General features: G+C 39.1%; 1 protein-coding gene across 13 annotated transcripts in view; it reads left to right on the top strand.

The window, feature by feature from the left end:
- The window catches only part of SYNE2 (spectrin repeat containing nuclear envelope protein 2), a 440,757-nt gene that overhangs the window by 245,711 nt on the left and 176,612 nt on the right, over positions 1-18,434 (top strand). For all 13 annotated transcript variants that reach the window (XR_014820403.1, XR_014820402.1, XR_014820405.1 and 10 more), the window contains 12 exons: positions 2,363-2,521; positions 3,334-3,495; positions 6,068-6,169; positions 7,507-7,707; positions 8,236-8,407; positions 8,946-9,058; positions 10,482-10,684; positions 11,339-11,458; positions 11,557-11,848; positions 14,971-15,122; positions 16,569-16,878; positions 18,250-18,414. Coding sequence is in view for 9 of the 13 variants with exons in the window: in XM_021074116.2 (XP_020929775.2) it covers positions 2,363-2,521; positions 3,334-3,495; positions 6,068-6,169; positions 7,507-7,707; positions 8,236-8,407; positions 8,946-9,058; positions 10,482-10,684; positions 11,339-11,458; positions 11,557-11,848; positions 14,971-15,122; positions 16,569-16,878; positions 18,250-18,414 (2,151 nt within the window). In the remaining 4 variants the exon portion in view is untranslated. The remainder of the gene's footprint in view (positions 1-2,362; positions 2,522-3,333; positions 3,496-6,067; positions 6,170-7,506; positions 7,708-8,235; positions 8,408-8,945; positions 9,059-10,481; positions 10,685-11,338; positions 11,459-11,556; positions 11,849-14,970; positions 15,123-16,568; positions 16,879-18,249; positions 18,415-18,434) is intronic.

Genomic DNA, 18,434 nt, shown 5'->3' with positions numbered 1-18,434 from the left:
AAGATCCTGAAGATTTTCTCCTATTTTTTTTCCTAAAAGTTTTATTGTGTTATAGTTAACATTTAAGTCCATCATCCTTTTAGAGTTGTATAAGGTGTGAGATTTAGGTCAAGGTTCACGTTTTTGTCTGTAAATGTGCATTTGTTCCAGTACCATAAGTTGAAAAGTCTGTCTTTCCTTCTTGGGGTTGCTGTATCATCTTTGTCAAAAATCAATTGGGTGTATTTGTCTGGGTTCACTTTGATCTATTGATCTGTGTGTCTGTTCCTCTGCCAACTGATATAATCTTTATTACTGTACCTATATAAGTTTTAAAATCAAGTAGACTGATTCTTCCCATTTTATTCTTTTTCAAATGTTTTAGCTATTATGGCTCCTTTGGTGTTACATATAAATTTTAGAATAATCTTGTCTATCTCAGAAAATATTGCTAGGGTTTTATAATAATTGTATCGAACTTGTATATCAATTTTGGGTGAATTGACGTTCTTCTATGTTGAATCTTTTTTTTTTTTTTTTTTTTTGCTTTTTTTTAGGGCCACACCTGCAGCATATAGAGGTTTCCATGCTAGGGGTCGAATCAGAGCTTTAGCCGCCAGCCTGTGCCACAGCCACAGCAACACAGGATCTGAGCCAACCACAGCTCATGGCAATGCCAGATCCTTAACCCACTGAGCGAGGCCAAGGATCGAACCTGCAACCTCATGGTTCCTAGTTGGATTTGTTTCTGCTGTGCCACAACAAGAATGCCTATGTGAAATCTTCTGATCCATGAACTTATTATGTCTCTGCATTTATTTAGATCTTATTTGATTTCTTTAATTGGCATTTTGTAGTTTTCAGTATACAAATCCTGTGCATGTTTTGTTAGATTTATACCTAAGTATTCAATTTTTCAAATAATTGTGAATGGTATTATATTTAAATTTTTAGGAGTTCCCTGGTGGCCCAGTGGGTTAAGGATCCAGTGTTATTGCCATGGCTAAGGTCTGATCCCTGGCCCAGGAATTTCTGCATGCTGTGGGTGCAGCCAAGAAAATTTACTGTCCATGTATTCACTGTTAGTATAGAGAAATGTAGTCAACTTTTGTGTGTTTGTCTTGTATCCTGTGACCTTATGCATCAGTTCTACGGGTGTTTTTGTAGATTCCTTGGGATCTCTGACTTAGATAATCATGTTGTCTGCAAATAAGGGCAATTTCATGGCACCCGAGGTAGAGGCTCCTGGTTACTGCTGGATGGGAGTGAGCATTCTGTCTCCCCACCAGGCCTCCACTGACACCTCCTATCTCCTCCTTCAAGATCCCTATGGAACCTCCCCTTTCATCGTGTTGGCAGGGTGTCGGGGGTTGCTCGTTATTAGGTTGTGCTATTTCTCCTTCTTTGGCTGAAGAGAGCAGACTTTCCTTGGGGCTTCTTGGGGTCTGTGTCTCTGGATACTACCAGGTTCTAGCTTCTCTAGCACACAATCTGGGGCAGCCAAGGGAAAAAGAAAATGCAGGGAACTCACTGCCAGGCTGTCTTCAGGAGTGATGACCAAAGCGGTTCTCCCTCCTCGAACGCCCCACTTTTCAGTCTCCTTAAGTTTGTTTTGTATATGATGTCTGGGGTTCTTAGTTGTACTTAGTGGGAAGAAAAGAGAAAATTATGTCTGCTGCCTGTTTGCAGAAATGGAAGAGTCCCCCTTAAGTGTATACTTTTTACTCTTTTGTCTATGAGGACTCAATATTTTCAAATTTCGTATAGTGATTAAAAATGCTTATGTAAGATTAGTAAATTAAGTGGAAACATTAAGACTGCGTCACTCAACACTCAAATTTTATTTTGTAGTTTAAGATCATTGGCCTTTTGATAAAGTAGTGTTTTACCTTCCATGATAGAAATGATGTTGGAGTTAGAATCATGGAAGATTAAACTAGAAATAATATTAAAGATATTTCAGGAGTTCCTGTCATGGTGCAGTGGTTAATGAATCCGACTAGGAACCATGAGGTTGCGGGTTCAGTCCCTGGCCTCACTCAGTGGGTTATAGATCCGGCGTTGCTGTGAGCTGTGGTGTAGGTCACAGACGCAGCTCGGATCCTATGTTGCTGTGGCTCTGGCGTAGGCCGGCAGCTACAGCTCCGATTCGACCCCTAGCCTGGGACCCTCCATATGCTGCGGGTGTGGCCCTAGAAAAAGGCAAAAAGACAAAATAAATAAATAAATAAAATAAATTAAAAAAAAAGAAGTTTGTGTTTTGGATTATTATTAAACTGGGTGGTTAGGGTTGTAAAAACTTTTCATTGAGGAAGCGGGACAGTAAGTCTTATCAGTTTGTCTGTGTCAATTTGTCAAAACATGTTGCACATCCTTTTTACAGATTGAAGTTGTCAAAGAAGAATTTAATGAACATTTAGAGGTTGTAGACAAGATTAACCAGATCTGCAAAAATTTACAATTTCATCTAAATAAAATGAGAACCTTTGAAGAGCCTCCTTTTGAGAAAGAGGCTAATATTATTGTGGATAGATGGCTTGATGTAAGTGATATTTTGCTTGACTAGAAAGTCTATTTTATAACAATTAAATTGATCCTTTCTTTTGTACCGTTAATATTTTTATCTAAATACAAAATTCAAAAGTGCTCATTATAAAAATGTTTAGGAGTTCCTGCTATGGCACAAGGTGCTAAGAGTCTGACTGTAGCAGCTCAGGGTGATGTGGAGGCTCAGGTTCGATCCTCACCCAGTGCAGTGGGTTAAAGGATCCACTGTTGCTGTAGCTGCAGCACAGATTCACTCCCTGGCCCAGGAGCTTCCATATGCCAGGGGTGCGGCCATTAAATAAATGTTCAAATAATATGAAGTTTGTGACTTAAGCTTTAACTTTACCAGAGTTAAGTAACACATGGGTCTCTATGCTTTCAGATACACAAGTGCATGTTCAACTTACTTAAACTAAACTAGTTAATATATTACTCATCCATGGAAGATATTCAACTTTATTTAATCCATTTTTGGTTGAGTAGTAATGATACTTTTATGAATTACAGATTAAGAATTTGTGCTATATTTGGATCAGGGTTTTTAAAAGCATCTTTCACTTATTGTGGTTTAGAAATTAGGAAGACTATTGCTTTCAGTTGCATATCAGCTGCAGTAAATCAGCTAAGGTTTTTTTTTTTTTTTGTAGAAGTACTATGATACATTAGAGCAAATTTTTTGTTGATGAGTAAAGCAAACCATTTAGCAACTAAAGGTAATCTAAGGCTTTAAAGTTGTGTTTGACTGAAACAGTGGTTCTTATTCTTTTCACCACTAAATGTGTTATTTTTATTTTTTAATTATGGTAGATAAATGAAAAGACGGAAGACTACTATGAAAACCTTGGTCGAGCTCTAGCTTTATGGGACAAACTTTTTGACTTAAAAAATGGTATTGATGAATGGAGTGAAAAGGTCCTTCAAAAAATTGAATTACATCAATTGGCTGAAGAGGAAAGAGAAAAGCTGAAGGTAATTAACAGAGATGAACTATTTGCTCTTTTTTTATACAGTTGACATTTTAATATCAAGTCTGTTTTCTTGAAGAGGGGTAGGGAAATCACAGAGGAAGCTTGTATTTCTTTCATTATCCCTTGAGTGAGACCTGGACTCCGTTGTTCCTTTGTGACTCCAGGAAGATGTTAGCAGGTATTATTAATCTGGGGTTCACAGACACCCCACATGACACAGACAGTGGATAAAATGACCTTACATGGGAAAAATCGCATTCCATCTTTACTTCCATATCTAACTAAAATGTTAGTATTTGTTTCAACCATGGATACAGTCAACAAACATAGTAGGACGAACAGTGTATGTGACACCTTTATCAAAAAAAATGTAGATATTTTATTTTATTTTATTTTTTTTGTCTTTTTGCTATTTTTTGGGCTGCTCCTGCAGCATATGGAGGTTCCCAGGCTAGGGGTCGAATCGGAGCTGTAGCCACCAGCCTACGCCAGAGCCACAGCAACATAGAATCCGAGCCGCGTCTGCGACCTACACCACAGCTCACGGCAACGCTGGATCCATAACAAGGGCAGGGACTGAACCCGCAACCTCATGGTTCCTAGTCGGATTCGTTAACCACTGCGCCACAACAGGAACTCCTATAGATATTTTAAAATTTTATCTGGTTATTGTAACTATTCCCTTTATCACTGCTCTTTAGTATTTAGTGGTCCACTGCTAGATCTTGTTATTTAAGGTATAGTAGGGAAACACATATATTACAGTATAAATTATTTTTAGTACTTTGATAACTGTTGCCTAATACAATTATTTTCCTTTGTAATCCTGTATAATTTATGTTTTGAGATTTTTTTTTTTTTGGTCTTTTTGCCATTTCTAGGGCCGCTCCTGCGGCATATGGAGGTTCCCAGGCTAGGGGTCTAATTGGAGCTGTAGCCACCGGCCTACACCAGAGCCACAGCAACTTGGGATCCAAGCCACGTCTGCAACCACAACTCACGGCAACGCCGGATCCCCAACCCACTGAGCAAGGGCAGGGACCGAACCCGCAACCTCATGGTTCCTAGTCGGATTCGTTAACCACTGAGCCACGATGGGAACGCCCTGTTTTAAGATATTATTATGCAAAGGGTCCAAAGACTGCCAGCAGAGTTTTAAGATTAAGAGCTCCTAGTAGGGAGTTCCCATTGTGGCTCAGTGGTGAACCAACCCGACTGGTATCCATGAGGATGAGGGTTTGATCCCTGGCCTTGCTCAGTGGCTTAAGGATCCGGCGTTGCCATGAGCTTTGGTGTAGGTGGTGGACACAGCTCTGTTCCCTGAGTTGCTGTGGCTCTGTTGTGGGCCGGCAGCTACAGCTCCAATTCAACAACCCCTACCTTGGGAGCCTCCATGTGCTGCGGGCACGGCCCTAAAATGCAAAAAAAAAAAAAAAAAAAAAAAAAAAAAAAGCTAGTTTTAAAAACAGTAATCTCAGGTTTTGCCACTTAGAAAGAATTAAGGTTCTCTTTTAACTGTGAATTCTTTCTGTGGCTTGTTTGTTTGGATATTGGTTTGAACTATATAAAATCACTAACTTTGTAGGTCAAAAAACAGTCAAATCTCGGCAATTATTTGTGGTTCAATGTAACATAAATGTGTATGTATGCATGATGGCTTTATAGTTTGCCAGGCCTAATGCTTCAAATCTCATTTTTTCCCTCTAATTTTGGCCAGTCTATTCACTTTTAAATTCACACACCCATTTTTATACTTTTGGAAAATGTTTTCAGAATGTGTGGAGATTTATGAGTTTCCTGGGTATAGCAGGACAATTGTGAAGTAAAATTATGATTTTCTAAGTGGAATGAATTATCATTAAGAATCCCTTAAATTTGTCTTGAGATACTGATTGTTTAAAAATTTGGGGAGTTCCCATTGTGGCGCAGTGGTTAACGAATCAGACTAGGAACCATGAGGTTGCGGGTTCAGTCCCTGACCTTGCTCAATGAGTTGACGATCCGGCGTTGCCGTGAGCTGTGGTGTAGGTCGCAGATGCGGCTCGGATCCCGCGTTGCTGTGGCTCTGTTGTAGGTCTGTGGCTACAGCTCCGATTCGATCCCTAGCCTGGGAACCTCCATATGCCACGGGAGCGGCCCAAGAAATATCAAAAAGACAAAAAAAAAAAAAAATTGAAGTTAAAGATTGTAAGCCCTAGCCTGTGGGCCACATTCTGCCAACATGGGGTACGTGTGTGGGGGTGGGGGGTCGGGGGGTGTTGGCCTTGTGTGTACGGTTTCTACATACATGTCTATGAGATATAATGTCTTTAGGCAGACGCCACATTCTGTTGTGGCACAAGCCTAGCCTTTCTCTCTTGTCTTATAGGTAGAGTGTTTCATTCAGTTTTAGCATTTGCCAGACCCAGGAAGATACTTAGTTTTGTAACTCCCAGAACTCTGTCAAAAAGACAAATGATTAGGGGAAATTCAAAGGCTTTTTCAGCTTCTGTGTATTTTCTATAGCAGTTATGGGTACCAGAAAATAAGGTATAAAATAAAAAGATATTTTTCATTAACATTGTGTGTTTTAGGAAGAGTTACTTGTCCATGAACAAAAACCTTCAGAATTTTCTAAAAGACTGGCTAAAATACAGTTTCTGCTTCAAAGCAGTGAAATACCTCTTGAATTACAGGTAAGAATATTTTTATTTAAAAGTTGCAATTAGGAGTTCCCTGGTGGCTAATCCTCAGTAGCTTAAGGATCTAGTGTTGCCCCTGCTGTGGCTTTGGTTAGGTCCCTGGATCAGGTTCAGTTCCTGGCCCAGGAACTTCCTCATGCCATGGGCACAGCCAGAAAAATTACAATAAATAAAGTTGCAATTAAAGATTCTCTGTAGCCGCTGAAGTAGTGTTTATAAACCAGAATTCTAAATCTTAAATCTAAAATAACAATAGCATCATTACTTAATTCACCTTTATTCATTTCCTATATTATGTCCAACCAAATATTTAGTAGTCAGTATAGTTTATTATATTTGTTCTGTTTTAGGATGGATAATATTTTTTTTCATTCTTTTATTCTCTTGTCACTTAATTCTCAGGACTCTTGCGTGGAGGGGAGTTGTTACTGTGTTTCCATGTTAAGTAACAAGGGTTTCCTCATAAGTGTCCTGGGCACAGGAAGGAGCTTATGGCTCATGTGATTCCAAGTTTATTAATTGTTAGACAAAGAAACAGGGAGATTGCCCCAAGTGTGATTTTCTTCTATGAAGGAGATTTGTTAGACTTTTATTTATATCAAAGTGCAAAGTGCCCTGAATATGAGCTCTGGAGTCAGACTTTCTGGGTGAGGGCTGGGCTCTGCTGCCTACCAACTTTGTGATCTTGAGCAAGTTACTTACTCTTCTTAAGCCTGTGTTTCATATATAAAGTGCTTACCGCAATGCTGTGTACATAATAAGCACATAATTAAAGAGTTCCCTTGGTGGCTCAGTGGTAATGAATCTGACTAGCATCCACAATGACGCGGCATCGATCTCTGGCCTCGATCAGTGGGTTAAGGATCCAGTGTTGCTGTGGCTGTGGTGTAGGCCGGCTGCTGCAGCTCCAATTTGACCTCTAGCCTGGGAATTTCAGTATGCCCTGGGTGCGACCCTAAAAAGACCAGATAAATAAATAAATTAAAAAGACTGCCTATTTTTTTTCCTATACGTTTTAATATATTTTCAAATGAGCTCCATGAGCTAGCACCTCAACTGGTGTCCTAGATAAAACTTGTTTTGGGGGAAGGATTCAGCTAGACTCTTAGGAAAAAAAATCAGTGTCAATTTCACTTTTTTCATGTTACTTTTTCTAAATGCAACATTTGAATTTTATCAGTGATGCAGAACAAGGAAGAATCAGAAAGAGAGAAGAATTTATTTCACATTGAAATGAAGCCAAGTTCCAACTCCTTCTCCAGCAGTGCAGTTGTATTAAAATCTACTTAAATCAGGTCTATTCTAGTGCCTTACGTGTTTTATGATTTCAGGTCATGGAGTCCTCTATTTTGAGCACGATAGAGCAGGTGAAAATGCGTTTAATGGGAGAATCCAGCTGCTGTGCCCTTGGTGGCAGCACAGCTGAGCTGAGGGAGGATCTTGACCAAGCCAAGACCCAAATTGGAATGACCGAGTCCCTCTTAAATGCCTTGTCTCCTTCCGACAGCTTGGAGATCTTTACTAAACTCGAGGTACTTCCCCGCTGCGTCTCTTCCCTGTTCAGATTTGTTTTCACACTTGTTTCTGATGGTCTTATCCTCTTGAAGTTAACAAAACTAATTATTTTAAAAATAGTTGGTAGGAAAAAATGAAAGTCTAGGGGGAAAAACTCAGAAAAACGATTTGTGTATGTTTAATAGTTTGAATTGCTCTGTGGAAAGTCATTATTTTATATAAATGGCATTTCATGATACATTTATTGGCTAAGAGAAAGTCCATCCACCCAATAAAAAGATCATCTGAGAGTTACTGTTGTAGAACAATGGGTCAAGGGCTCAGACTACAATGGCTCAAGTTGCTGCAGAGTTGTGGGTTCCAGCATAGGTTGCAGCTGTGGCTCAGATCCCATCCTTGGCCCTGGGACTTCCGTGTGCCACAAGTGTGACCATAACAATAAAAAAAAGAGCATCTAGATTTTTAACTAAACAATATATGCCTAATATGCCTTGTGTAAATCGAGCTCATTTTAAGACTTAGTGGTTGTTTGTTTATTTATTTAGGAGATTCAACAGCAAATTCGGCAGCAGAAGCACAGTATGGTATTACTTGAGAGTCAAATAGGTTGTCTGACTCCTGAACTTTCTGAATTAAAAAAGCAATATGAAAGTGTCAGTGACTTATTTAATACCAAAAAGAGTGTTTTGCAAGATCACTTTTCTAAGTTACTAAATGGTGAGTGCGATGTTTCTCTTTCTGTGTTTCTGGGAATCTTGAGGTATGAATAAGTGCTATGAGCACAATGGCTAATTAATAATCTATGCTTCCCTTGGAGATGGTTGCACAGACTCTATTTAAGGAAATAATACTCAGATAAATATTTTGGGAGCAAACACTCACTAAGCTATGCCTGTCATAAATAACATCTCTTGTTCTCAAGTCCCAAATCTTTATTTCATGAAGGAGTGTCACCAGGGTCCAAGCACTGGACCTGGTTACTGTAGTCAGTGAGTCTGGGGACAAGGCCTGTGAGCAGGCTGCTCCTGCAAGTGTCTTTGCATACCCTCTAGGCTTGGAAAGGAGGTTTGATATATAAAATATGCCATGATTATTGTGAAGGCTTCATTAACCCTCAAAATTAGGTTTTAGTTTATTATCACTTTACAGTTACTTGTACCTACAGTATGGGAAGCAAGTTTCAAAATCTCTTTAACTATAACAATGTGCGAAGTCTGTCTTAACAGATACAGTGTCCTTTTTTTTTTCCCTGCAGATCAGTGCAAGAACTTTAATGACTGGTTTGGCAACATTAAAATGAGCCTAAAGGAGTGCTTTGAATCATCAGAAACAAAAAAGAGTGTGGAACAAAAGCTGCAAAAACTTTCTGTAAGAAGACATGTATAAATTTCAATCAAAATCCATCAAAATTAAAATCCTGGAGATAGACCTGTATATAAGTAAATAGGATAATAGTTTGGCTTTAATAATTTCCCTACATAGAAATAATGTTTCCCCTCAACCTGGCCTTTCCCCCAAATCTTTTGAAACTCTGTGTTTACCTGGTAAGGGTGCAAGCGACTTAAATAGGTTCTGTTTTCACAACTGTTCTAAGATGCTGTTTAACTTAATGTTCACTGGTAGATTCAGTTGTGTTAAAATCATATTAGATAAAAATAAAGGCTTTACCTAATTTGGACTTTGAATTCCCTTTGTTTCCTGTAAGAGAGCACTTGACTTGTTATGAAATTTTCCCCAGCTGTATTTCTTTCAAAAATTGCAGTTGAACTTTAATACACTGTTGATGGGAGTTGAGTGGAAGGTAACCTGAAATGAGGCAGGGTGCCTGGGGGCCTTTAAAATACCTATGGCACCCTCAGTCCTTACTCACTTTAGGGTAGATGATCAAGTACTTTAGGCTTTGATAAGCTCAAGCTTATCAATAGCATTAAATATTCCCAGTTTAATTCCTATCGACATAATTAGTTTTTTTCTTTTTTTTAGTTCATAGTTGCAATTATTTTTCCTTTAAATTTTACCATTTAAAATTGCATGGGGAGTTCCTGTTGTGGCGCAGCAGAAACGAATCTGACTAGGAACCATGAGGTTGCAGGTTTGATCCCTGGCCTTGCTCAGTGGGATAAGGATCCAGAGTTGCCGTGAGCTGTGGTATAGGTCACAGATGCGGCTCAGATCTGGTGTTGCTATGGCTCTGGCATAGGCCAGCAGCTACAGCTCTGATTAGACCCCTCACCTGGAAACCTCCATATACCGCAGGTGGAGCCCTAAAAAGACCAAAAATAAATAAATAAAATGAAATAAAATAAAATAAAATTAAAATTGCATGAGTCTCAGCAACTGAAGCTCAAACCTTGAAACACAAACATTGAAATAAAATTCTGATTTGGACAAATTTGAATAGAGAATAGACTGTTTAGTTTTGCATGTTGATTGCCTGGAAGGAGCAAGTATTTAGGAGAAGTTGAGCTGAGCCAGAATAAGAAAAGACAGCTTTCTTGGTTTTATTCCCACCGACCCACTCATTGTTTTGCTTGATGTGATTCCTGGAAAGTCAAATGCAAATGCAGATGTAGACATAAACACACACAAACACACACACACACACACACACACACACACACCATAAATCATCTTTGAATCTTTGGCCCTATCTCCATAGCTCTTCTTTTATATAAGATATCATGACGGTGGCATGTCTGTGTACCATCTTGGTGAATTGTCACTAGAGTGGCAGGGACCACCAAACTTAGACTTGCCTGTAGGAGATAATTGACTTTTTGTCTTTCTTAAGGATTTCTTGACTCTTGAAGGAAGGGGCAGTGAAATACAGCAGGTAGTAACTGTACTGGATCATGTGAAGAAGCATCTCCCTAAAGCGTATGTTAAGAAGCTTAACAGTTGGATCGTTAGTCAAGAAATTGAATTAGAAAAAATGGAGTCCATATGCCAGGCACGAGCAAAGGAGCTTGATGATTGCTTGCAGCAGCTCCTAAGGTAGGAAATAAAGGTGATGTCGGGAATAACATGCTTGCTAATGATGTCTTCACATGTACTCTGCCTCAGTACAGCCAGCAGTGGGATACATAGTAATACAAATTTCAAAAATAAAATATGTACTTCAGATCCAAAGTTTGGCTCTAGGAATGTGGAAGTTTGGAGACTTCTTTGAATTGTGGCAAAGGAGAGAGTCCAAAAATTTTTTCTTTAATTTTATGATTCTTATTTTTTTCCATTATAGCTGGTTTATAGTGTTCTGTCAATTTCTCCTGTACAGCAAAGTGACCCAGTCCTGCACACACACACACACACACACATACATATATATATTCTTTTTCTCACATTATCCTACATCATGTTCCATCCCAAGTGACTGTAGTTCCCTGTGCTGTACAGCAGGATCGCATCAAAAATAGTTTCTGTTTTGTTTCCCGTTCTTTATGATATATATGTATGGCTCCTTAGAACTCCACTATAATGAAGGTTATTACATTATTCAGATTTTAATGTTATAAATTAAACTTTCTCTAAAGAATAACCAAAAAAAGCAGTAAAAAAAACCTGGTCGCGTCACAAGATTTTTGTCAGCCTTCTCTTCAGATAAACACTTTTTGCTGATTTTATATTCTAATGTGTGTGGTGTTCTTTTAGACTTCAGGAGGACCACAGAAACCTGAGTAAGTGGTTGGCTAATCAAGAAGAGAAATGGAAAGAAATGGGAGGATCAAGAGAGCAAACTGAGCTACTTTGCCAAACTCTTGCTAGAAAGAGGTATAGCTGATCTTGCTTGAAATATGTTTCTTGGGAGTATGATTTCACAAGTGGTATCTTGGCTCCTATAAACTTTCAATGCTATTTGGAATTTACAGTGAACAATTTGAAACTATAGCCCAGATGAATGACTCAGTGAAGGAATATGGGCTTACTGAGGAAGAAGAGATCGTAATGGAATCAACACGTTTGATTGATAGATACCAGACATTATTGAGACAATTACGTGAAACTGATGAAGAGGATAAGTTACCTCCTGCCAAAGACCAGCTGTTTGATGATCTTGCACATGATGTGATTCATTGGATAACAGGGATTAAAGAGTCCCTTATGGTTTTGAATTCATCTGAAGGCAAAATGCCTCTTGAGGAAAGAATCCAAAAAATAAAGGTATGACTGTGGAAACAAAATTTCAGAGGTTGGAGCGAACTCTTAATTTTGAAAAGATTTAGAGGAAAAGTGCAAACGTGTCTTAAATAGCACTGTGGATTGGGTGAAGAAATTCCGATGATTGAGCTTAAAAAAGAGAAAGGCTGTAACGGGTCTAAAATTATTTTAGTGCATATAGAAGAGAGAAAGCATATCCACTTTTGTGAGGGTAATATCTACTGATTGTCCATCCTCACTGAGTGCCGAGGGATTGGAATAGAGACGATTACTTAGAGCTGTGGCAGGTGCAAGTTTGCTCGGATGTCAGAAGAATGTGTGTCAGTGCTTCAGAGGCAATGGCAATGTCAGGGGCAGGGCTGGAGAGGAACTGCCTTCAGAGTAGATTTGTCTGGTTCCTAAGGGGGTATTAGACACTGAGTGGGTTGTATAGTTCTTAAGTTGTTAGACACTGAGTGTAGAGGAAGATAAAGTTAAGCTCTTGGTTTGACTTAGATCATCAGAATCATTTGGGATTATATCTGGAAGCTTTTCCAGAGAAGGTGAATCTGGGGTAGTGTTTCCAGGGAGGAGGGGGACTTGGTGTTTGGAGCAAAGGAAGGAAAGAGCAGAGGGTGGCAATTAATTCTGTCGTGGTGGAGAAACGAGAGTTGGCTTGATGCACTCTGTGTTTCCCTCTGGAAAGCCATAAACCCAGCCTCGGGAGTATAAAAACGTCTTGTTCAGGTTGCTATTCCAATTCTTCATTTTTAACTACGTCATGGATCAGGAGGAGGATTTGCTAGGGATTTTTTTGGCATATAATTTCCATACGAGATTGTTTTAAGTTGTTGGTCTCTTATTTGCAAGTGCATCTCCAGTGTCCTGTATTTGTACCCTCCTCTTCTCACGATTTCTGATTTTGGTAGCATAATTGTGTGTGGATGACTTCCTGCCTTTACTGTATACCTTTACTGATGATCATTGTCATTGGTAGTATTTTTGTTTCTAGTTGTGGCCTTTTCGTTTCTGCCTAGAGAAGTTCCTTTAGTTTGTTGTAAAGCTGGTTTAGTGGTGCTGAATTCTGTTAGATTTTGCTTGTCTGTAAAGCTTTTGATTTCTCCTTCAAATCTGAATGAAAGCCTTACTGGGGAGAGTAATCTTGGTTGGAGGTTTTTTCCTTTCATTACTTTAAATATATCGTGCCACTCCCTTTTGGCTTGCAGAGTTTCTGCTGAAAAATCTGCTGATAACCTTATCAGGGTTCCCATATATGTTATTTGTTTCTTTTCCCTAGCTGCTTTCAATATTTTCTCTTTGTCTTTAATTTTGGTTGGTTTGATTAATATGTGTCTTGGGGTGTTCCTCCTTGGGTTTATTTTATATGGTACTCGTGCTTCCTGGATATGAGTGAGTAGTTCCTTTCCCATGTTAAGGAAGTTTTTGGCTATTAACTCTTCGAATATTTTTTCTGTCCCTTTCTCTCTTTCTTCTTGTTCTGGCACCCCTGTAATATGGAAGTTGGTACGTTTAACATTGTCTCAGAGTTCTCTTAGACTGTCTTCATTTCTTTTCAATCTTTTATCTCTTCTGTTCTGCATTAGTGATTTCCACTAGTCTGTCCTCCACCTCACTTATTTGTTCTTCAGCCTCCTGTATTCTGCTGTTGTTGCTTCTACTGAATTTTTTTTATTCCAGTTATTGTATTTTGCATCTCTGCTTAAGTTTTAAATCTTGTATTTCTTTGCTCAGTGTTTCCTGTAAGTTATCCATCTTTGCCTCCAGTTTATTTCCAATGTCTTGCATCATCTTCAGCATCAACAGTCTAAAGTCTTTTTCCTGGAGGCTGAGAATCTCCAGATCACTTAGCTGTTTTTCTGCTGTTTTTTTTTTTTTTTTCTCCTTTCTCCCTCATCTGAGTTACAGTTCTCTGCCTTTTCATTTTTATAGGTTTTTGGTGTGGTGTCCTTTTTACAGACAATAGAGTTGTAGCCTCCCTTATTTCTGATGTCTGCCCCCTTTGTTGCTGAAGTTGGCATGGGGGCTTGCTGTAAGCTTCCTGATGGGAAGAACTGCTGCCTCCCCACTGGTAGGTGGGGCTGATTCTTATCCTGTTGTGGTTGGGGCTTTGTCTCTGGGTAAGATTAGAGGCAGCTATGTGCCTGGGGGGTCTTTACGCAGCCTTTTTACTGATGGATGGGGTTGTAATCCTGCCTGGATTATTGTTTGGGCTGGGGCTTCTCTGTGCTGATGTGTGGGGCCTGATTTTCCCAAAATGGCCAACTGTAGAGGAACACATGCTAATGAATATTCCTGAGATCTTTGCCTCCAATGTCCTTCCCCCATGACGAGCCACAGTCATCCCCTGTTTTCCCAGGAAATCCTCCATTAACTGTAGTCAAGTCTGACCCAGATTCCTATGGAGTCTCTGCATTGCCCTGGGACCCAGTGCACATGAAAGCCTGTGTTTGCCTTTCAAGAATGGGGTCTCCATTTTCCCCAGGCCCGTGGAGGTCCTGTGCACAAGCCTCACTGTCCTTCAATGCCAGATGCTCTGGGGGCTCTTTCTCCCAATGCCCAGATCCCCAGGCATAGGGACCTGAGGTGGGGCTTAGAACTCTCACTCCTGTAGATGAGTCTCTGTGATAGTTACTTTCTAGTCTGTGGGCTGCCCACCCAGCGGGTATGGGGTTGCTTCTCTTGCATAATCACCCCTCCTACCATCTTGATGTGGCCTACTCTTTGTCTTCTGGAGTAGGATATCTTTTTTGAAAGTTTCCAGTCCATTTGGTTGAAGGTTGTTCAGTATTTGGTTTTAATTTTGTTGTTTTTATGAGAGAAGGTGAGTTCCATTTCTTCTATTCTGCCATCTTAATCCCATCTCTTGGCATGTAATTTCTTTGAGGGCAGTTGAAAATCAAGAGGGCAATTAGACCAACCTGACAAATGTTTACTGAGAACCAGTTCTACACAATGTGAAGGAGATGCCTTTGTATTGGGGGCATATATAAAAATGAAAGGGTAATTTTTAAATCTACTTTGTAGTTAAAATCTCTGAATAATGTTTATGAATAAAAAGATATCCTAATGTAATAGCCCTAAGTAATACAAATGAGATTTTAAGATCCTTTTTCTATTTAATTTAGGAAATCATTTTACTAAAACCTGAAGGGGATGCCAAAATACAGACCATCATGAGTCAGGCTGAGAGCAGCAAAGCTCCTTTGGTTCCACAAACCCTAACTGACATTAAGAACCAATGGGATAACACACTCCATTTAGCCAACACGTATCTAAGGTAAAGGGCATGCCTTCACCAACTTTCATGATTTTTCATTGCACAATGAAGCCATAACAAGTATGTTTTGTCTACCTTCTTGGTATGGATGTATCTATTGGACAGAAAGTAAGTAATGTCAGCGGCAACCACAATGTTGAGACAGAAATGAAGAAGAATCATTCTGTGGATCAGATGTGAAACCTGCTGGCATTGGTTGCTTTGGCTGGTACATTAACCCAACCCATGAAGCCTTTGGACACAGTTAACATTGTCTTTCATTCCACCATCAGTACTCCCCCTTTGTACCCAAACCACCTTGCCCCAGATAGCCTCAGTGTCTGCATGGTATTATTGTACGGTAATTCATGCTTTTCAATATATATGCTAAGAGATTCTTAAATGTGTAAACATTAGTAAATGTTGTCTGAATTTAGTGGACGTAATTCTAGTGAAAATTCTCAATGCCTATCACATCTTAAATGGTAAATTTAATTTGGCAGAAATGTAAATTAAACTAAATTTCAGCTATAGAAGGCATAAACTAATTAGGTGGCCAGTATACTGAATGCTTATTTATTTTACTTATGTGAAAACGAAAAACATAGGATAATATGATTATATGTATATTTTTTTTTTTTTTTGTCTTTTGTCTTGTTGTTGCTATTTCTTGGGCCGCTCCCGCGGCATATGGAAGTTCCCAGGCTAGGGGTCGAATCGGAGCTGTAGCCACCGGCCTACGCCAGAGCCACAGCAACGCAGGATCCGAGCCGCGTCTGCAACCTACACAACAGCTCACGGCAACGCCGGATCGTTAACCCACTGAGCAAGGGCAGGGACCGAAACCGCAACCTCATGGTTCCTAGTCGGATTCGTTAACCACTGCGCCACGACGGGAACTCCTATATGTATATTTTTGTCTTTATAGGGCTGAACCTGTGGCATATAGAAGTTCCCAGGCTAGGGGTTGAATTGGAGCTGCAGCTGCCGGCCTGCACCACAGCCATAGCAATGCAGGATCCAAGCCTCGTCTGTGACCTACACCACAGCTCATGGCAACGCCAGATCCTTAACCCACTGAGCGGGGCCAGGGGTTGAACCCACGTCCTCATGGCTGCTAGTCAGGTTGGTTTCCGCTGAGCCACAATGGGAACTCCCTGATTATATTTAAACATAATGAAAACTAGAATAGTTTGAAATCTAAATTAATAAATATTTGTTCTTAGGGCAAATTATGCAGCAAAAACAATAATTTAAAATTAATACTATAAATAATTTTTATCTTGATTTATGAGCCATATTTAATGCTATTTAGAATGTTATAATGACTATGGAGTCTCTGGGAATAACATATATTCGTGTTATTTTATTGCTTTTTATTATAATGTATGTTGCATTATAATATGCAAGATGCCATTCCATTTTGCTAAGTGTCATTTCATTTGTAAAATATTTTGTTGAATTTAGCCATCAAGAAAAGCTTCTCCTAGAAGGAGAGAAGTATTTGCAAAGTAAGGAGGATCTGAGATTAATGCTCACAGAACTAAAAAAGAAACAGGAAATGGGCTTTGCTCTGCAGCCCGGTTTGCAGGAAAAGAAAGCTCAACTGAAAATTTATAAGAAATTTCTCCAGAAAGCACAAGATTTGACATCCTTGTTAGAGGATTTAAAATCTCAAGGAAATTACCTCTTGCAGTGCACTAAAAATCCCAACTTTAGTGAAGAGCCATGGCTGGAGATAAAGCACCTCCATGAAAGTCTTCTTCAACAACTACAGGTGAGATGGTCAAAAGAAAATTTTAAATGATTGTAATTGTGCATAAGTATATAATGCTTGTATTTGGGCCATATTTTTGTTCTTTTGGTAAGTCAAAAGTGTTTAGAATTTACTGTTTTTAAATACAAATACTAACTCCTCAAGACTAAGGAATCAGTTCGGTCAGTTTTGCTAGAGAAATCCAGTGTGTATTATTTGATCCTAGTGTTGTTATTTTCTCTCATCAATGTTCACCTCTTCAGGGGTAGGAAGGATTAAGATTTTTTAGGCATCTCTATGTGGGTGACAGTGCCAAAGTTGTCCATGCATCATCCATGCATCCATGTATCCATGATCTATCCATCCATTCATCCCACGCAACCATCCATTCAGCATCTATTGTAATAGTTATAGCCATTATTCTGTATTAACCTTATCATGTTTCTCCCTTGAGTCTTTCTACATGATCTCCAATAAAAGAGTTAAGAGATAAAATGTCATCTTGTCATGAAGGATGATATTCTTTTAGAGAATTGTTTATAATTCTTTGCACTCTGAAAGCCAGATTCAATGTAAGAATTACCTGGATAAGAAGTCTTGCTTATACAGATAGCAGAAGTTTTACGGAGGTAGAGCTTACACCCATTTGGCTGTAGGCTATTTAGTTTAATCATTGCTACTTTTCTGATCAGGTGTTATCGCCTTATTTTCTTATTCCAGGAAGACAATCTGAAGATGGTTTTGCTCTTGAGTTAGGATTTCTTTTTTCCTCACACACAGTTTTGGAGTTTGATTCTTAGGAAAGGAATCTGAGGTTAGGTTGATTTCATATCATCTTCATTTCCAAGAGTGGATACTTGGTTTATTAAGAAGGATAATTAAGGAATCTGTTTTATTTGGATGTTTGTGATTTGATAATATAATTTTTAGCCATTTTATTTTGTAAACCTCTTGACAAATTGTCTTCAGGAGTGAAAGGAAGGCAAAGAAACATGAGGGGAACAAATGAGGTTTCAATCAGAGTCATTGTTGAAGGGGAGAAGAGAAGTTTTATGGTGAAATATCTCAGCACTAAGAATTTAAGAACTTGGGATAGTTATGGCCATATTCCTTTTTTTCCCCTTAAGTTTTGTTGAAGTATAGTTGATTTATAAGGTTGTATAATTTCTGCTGTTCCAACAGTGAGTCAGTTATCCATGTACACACATCCATTCTCTTTCAGATTCTTTTCCCATATAGATGATCACCCAATAATGGGTAGTTTTCTATGTGGCCATATTCCTGTTTCAAGATGAAACCTCATAAAACAAGTGTTTATGAACAATTTAATTATTTTCTGAGGGAGAGAATTCAGAGGCCTAATTCATTCATTGTTGGTCATTTTATTTTTAGGATTCTGTGCAAAAACTGGAAGGTCATGTTCAAGAACATGACTCATACCAGGTTTGCATCACAGACCTGAACACTGCCCTGGACTCTATCTCCAAGGAACTTGTTGGTTTTTCTGATAAGCCTGTGGATCCAATAGCAGCTGAGGAAAAACTGGAGAAACTGCAGGTATTAAACATTGTCTAGAC

The sequence above is a fragment of the Sus scrofa genome, chromosome 1, assembly GCF_054392235.1.
Source record: "Sus scrofa isolate SSC_HxYL_T2T_F1_AM1 chromosome 1, Sscrofa_HxYL_maternal_Yorkshire_Landrace_v2.0, whole genome shotgun sequence".
Taxonomy (NCBI): Eukaryota; Metazoa; Chordata; class Mammalia; order Artiodactyla; family Suidae; genus Sus; species Sus scrofa.
Note: the sequence above shows the minus strand (reverse complement) of the source record. Positions and strands in the feature narration are given on the sequence as shown.